Source organism: Crocodylus porosus, unplaced genomic scaffold (assembly GCF_001723895.1).
Source record: "Crocodylus porosus isolate Cpor-Errol unplaced genomic scaffold, CroPor_comp1, whole genome shotgun sequence".
Lineage (NCBI taxonomy): Eukaryota > Metazoa > Chordata > Crocodylia > Crocodylidae > Crocodylus > Crocodylus porosus.
In genome coordinates, this window is record NW_017728910.1 from 21,189,257 (window position 1) to 21,194,084 (window position 4,828).

At 44.3% G+C, this 4,828-nt stretch overlaps 1 protein-coding gene across 3 annotated transcripts in view; it reads left to right on the forward strand.

The window, feature by feature from the left end:
* Nucleotides 1–4,828, forward strand: part of ATP11B (ATPase phospholipid transporting 11B (putative)) — a 108,949-nt gene that overhangs the window by 48,218 nt on the left and 55,903 nt on the right. For all 3 annotated transcript variants that reach the window (XM_019532779.1, XM_019532781.1, XM_019532780.1), the window contains exon 11: nt 2,903–3,053. In XM_019532779.1, the coding sequence (XP_019388324.1) occupies nt 2,903–3,053 (151 nt within the window). The remainder of the gene's footprint in view (nt 1–2,902; nt 3,054–4,828) is intronic.

Here is a 4,828-nt window from a genome sequence, read left to right on the forward strand (position 1 = left end):
GGTGCTCTTTCCTGCTCAGGCAGGGGGTCGGACTAGATGATCTACCTAGGTCCCTTCCGACTCTAGCTACTATGAAACTATGAAACTATAATATGGGTTATCTGTACAGTTTGTCTATTCTGTCCTTTTAAGTAAGGATTAGAATAATAAAATTGAGCCAGTATTTTTAACTCCTGGGCACTGCCTGGTTGTAAAATGTCCTCAGGCAGTCTACCTACTGTTTATGAACGCTATTTCAGTAACTTAGAGAAGACAGAGTGAGTTTGTTCAAGGACATATTTTACCAGGTGTTCAGAGGTAGTACCCTACAGTAGCCCCAGCCTTCGTTGTGCTCTTGATATATCCTTTGCTGGGAGATTATACCCTGTCCTTAAAGGGGAGGGGCTCTGTTGAAGTTTTGTTTTTTGTTTTTTTCCTGTGGCTTGAATGATGATTTCTCTCCTCTTGTTGTCTCCATATTGGATGTTTTTTAATTTTGTTTTGTATAGTGAAAATAAAACAAAGTTTACATATAAAAATCTTTCCTTATGTGTAGCACTAACTATCTGCAGATACTGGAAATTGCTGTTTGCCATGAAGGAGCTTATGTTTTGAATTCTTGACTTGCTGTGGTTCCAATGTAACAGGCTGTTAAATATGCTGTTGTGACATAGGTCTCTAAATGGAATTCACTGAATGTTTTTTAAAAGACAAATTAAGTTGGTGGTAATGTCTTGTATCTGTTTAACTTGACAAGAAAACTAAGATGCCCCGATGTTCTTATACAGCCACAAGGTTAACTGTCCTTTGACCCCAGACACAAGGTTGTATGTCGGGTGCACGGGAGTTACAATAATCTTTCCGACTGCTTGCTTACCCTTTTCCTTACACTGCTGGTCAGTCTGGTTTTAGTGCTTGTTGACTGGGTTGAAAGGTGACTCACAGAACTGCCTGTCAATACTTGAAAGGACAGGGTGTTATCCTTTCAGGTGGAGAAAGGGGAGTGACTTGAATTGAATTAGATTCCAGCACTGGGTTCTCAAACAAATTACTTGGGGCCTTGTTACACATTGTACTTTGAGCCGCCCAAATTTTGATCGGCTTAGTGCTAGTTTGGGGTTTCAAGCCATCATAACTTTAGTCTAGAAACCTTCTGACTTTCCCCTACCTGCACAGCTGTGACTTGTCACTACAGGCCTGTTGTGCAGAGAGGTCCCTTCCAGCCCTACTTCTTTATGATTCTCCGTGCTTAAGTGTGCGGCTTGCTCCTTACCTCTTCTGATAGGTAAAGAGCTCCATCCCCACAGCTCCAGCAGCACCCTGCTCCACGCACCAATCCACATTTGGTGTGGCTGCTGCAGAGTTCACGGCAGCCTGTTGCCAGGGAAGCTGCTGGTCTGGGGTGGCTGTGAGTGGATCCGGGCTGTGGGCACGAGGCAGGACTAGGAGCTATAGGTGGAAAGTTTCATGACTGTCTTACTTCCATCAGCTAGTATGACTCTGGACCTCTCTATATCTCTCACACTCCATCTCTAGAGGCAAGAAGGCAGGGAGAGGGGAGCATTTTCCTCCTCTTAGCAAATCGCAGTTTGGGGGACGTGCAGGGGTTTCCTGAGCCTGACTTGCTCTGTGAAGAATCTGCAGTGCTGCCTGCTTTGGCCACATACCTCAGCCTCTTGGCCAGGATAAGCATTTCTGATGCTTTCCAAGGCCACTGGCTGAGAGTGGGAAGTTGAGCAAAAATAGCCCCTTGTCCTGTCCCTGAGCAGAACAGGTGGCATTCAGCAGAATGAGGGAGGGCGAGGTGGGCTTAGGAAGGGTTGGGAACGGTTACACTGGCAGTCACCAGGTACATGTGGCTCGGATGAGCTCTCATTAAAACCTCTGGGCTGTGTGTCTTGGAGTCTCCAGCTAGGAGATGGCTGGGTCAGCACTGAGCAAAGGGAGGGACAGGAAGGGCTGTGGAGGATGCTGGGCAGATAGGAATTTTTATGGGAGCTGGGGATTGTGGGGGCTGCAGGAAGTCTGGCAGGCAAAATGCAAGGTGCTGCAGTCACCTTTCAGCCAGTGCCGAGAGCAGCCCTCAGCGATGAAGATGGTGGTGGGGGAAGAGGGGGATCAGCTCTGCCACACAGTGCCCACGTGGTGGCAGTCTGATCTGTGGGGGGAGCTTAGAGCACAAACAGAACGGGGATGGAGGAGAGGCCACTGCATCCTGGAATACTGAAGGACTTACACTAGGCTGACACATCTGTGGGAAGTGGCCACACATTAATGGAACAGGAGCAGGGTTGTGCAGGTCACAGATAATCCTGCCCTGGAATGGCATAACGTTGAGCTTCATAACGCCTGCTTTAAGGCATTTAAAGGTGTTGACATGTAGACAGTCCAGGAGTTAAGAGCTCCAGGAGTCACCTAAAAGTAACGGGCAACAAGACCCTCAAGTGTTCACCAGTGAAATAGGTGAGGGTGGGGATTTACTGTATGTCATTTGTTCTGCTAACTTGCATAGTTTGTGGAGTAAATTAGCATAGGTTATCTTTCATTCTCTGGGAGGGAAGAGTGCATCCTCAACTTGCGTTGCAGGTAAAGGGAGTTCCTGGGGGAAAGATGATGAAAGTTAGTCCTCAACACTTTGAACAACGTCCAGAAGGCAGATTTTGAGACATTCTTGTACCTTAATCTATTATTCAAACAGATATAAATCAGTATATACTAGTCAAAAACAGTATTTCTTCCTTGTTCACTAATAATATTGCTCCCACTTGTCACACAGAAACTTTTCAGTTGTTTAGAAGTGGGACTCTATTTAAAACATTTGCCAGCAAAAGATTTTATCAGCCACCTGTATGTTAACAATGTGTTTCAGGCCTTAAACAAAAAGAAGAGCAGAATACACTGAAATATTATTTTTGTGTCCTAGGTCTATGAATTCATTTTTGATTATCTATTTAATAATCCTCCTTTTTGAAGCCATCCTGAGTACAATTTTAAAATATGCTTGGCAAGCTGAAGAGAAATGGAATGAGCCTTGGTACAATCAGAAGACTGAACATGAAAGAAACAGCAGCAAGGTAATGGGTAGTTGTATAAAACTTTAGTTTGAAACGCGTTAAATAAACTGACTGATATCATTGAAGTATGAAATTTAGAATACTTCCATTCTTGATTTGCTATATGGCAAACACACAATTCTGTGTAGCTACCATTGCAAATCTGTATAACTTTTTAACACACCCTCTCTGGATGAGTCCTGGTTCAGTCTTACTCCTTCAGATCCTATTTCCAAAGTGGGAGAACCTGAACTTTGTTATGCCTTTAGAGTTCCCATTCCATTTCAGATACATTCATGAGTCTTTGCATGTAAAATTAATGTGTGAGAGTTTATTATTTATACTTTTATTAAAATAAAAATGGGCTTGGGATTGCTTTTTTCCCCCACAGTCTTTCAATATGTAATTTTAGTGTTTATTTTGGAGTATTTTGTAGTGATGGAATCACTCAGATCATTTCCCCTTGCCTATAATTTGACTGCTTTGAAAATGTTGCCAGAGTTCTCTCACCCGCCACCTTTTCTTTAGAGCTTCAACGAATTCTTTGTGGTTATATTCCACGTGATTTTATAGTATATATTCCTAAGGATTATTCAGTTTTATTTTTTATAAAGGAAGTCATTTTTTTTCTTGCATGTTAAATTTGTTTTAGGGAGCTCCTGCTTCCCACTTGGTTAACTTCCCTCTCCATCACTTACATCTTAAAGGCCAAACCTTTCTCTGAAAGCAAATGTTATGCTGTATCAGTCGCATTTAGTTTGTTTTGTCTTTATAATTTAAGACTTGTTAAAGAAGTCTGTAAAAAGGGAGGTGGGAGTGGATTTTCAAGAGCACAAAGATAAGTTGGGTGTTTAATTAGTCCATGAGGGTATGTCCCCACAAGCAGGAATGTGCGTTTCTCTGGGGCAGCAGATTGCCCCATTTCAGGTAGGCACCTGGTTGGCCCCAGCAACCGTACCTGGAGTCCTAGAGCTGCAGAGGTGGTGATCTGGGCATGCAAAGCCTGCCTAGCAGCCAGAGCGTGGCTCTGGTTTCTGGCGGTGCATGCTGCAGGCACGTGCGCCACACTGCTTTTTTCCACATGGTTGTTTTAGATACCAGGATTTCCCAGTATCTAATTTTGCTGTCATGCTGCAAATATCCAGCACAGCAAACAGATCCACATGCACTGCGTGCATTTTGTGGCACCCCCGAAAGGCTTTGAGGTGCCACAAATCACACATTCCCACTCAAGTGAGCATGGTTTGCAAGTGTACCCCTAGACTCTAAAGTAGTGGCAAGTGGATGCTGCTGCTGCTCCTGATGATGATGATGATGATGAAGCAAGCGTCACCACACTGGTATATCGGAAGCATGAGGGCCAGAAAGCCAGCAACAGGTAGAAAGGTGAATGTCAATAAGACCTTTGGCACCCAAAGGAGGACCTTTAAAGAAATTTGTAGATGATGTGGTCAGCCGTCTGAGCTTGAGCCCTACAGCTGCAGCCAGCGTTGTTGGAGAGGCCTCGAGTGCACGCTTGCCTTAACATTACAATACTAATAATTTCATAGTTTCTAGGTTTGGAAGGGACCTGAGCAGATCATCTAGTCCGACCCATGGCAGGAAAGAATACTGGGGTCAAACGACCCCAGCAAGATGTTCATCTAACCTTCTCTTAAACACCCCCAGTGTATGAGCCTGCACCACTTCTCTTGCAAGTTGGTTCCAGACCCTAGCTGCCCTGACCGTGAAGTAGCGCTTCCTGATATCTAACCTAAACCTACCCTCTGCCAGCTTGTGACCATTATTCCTGGTCA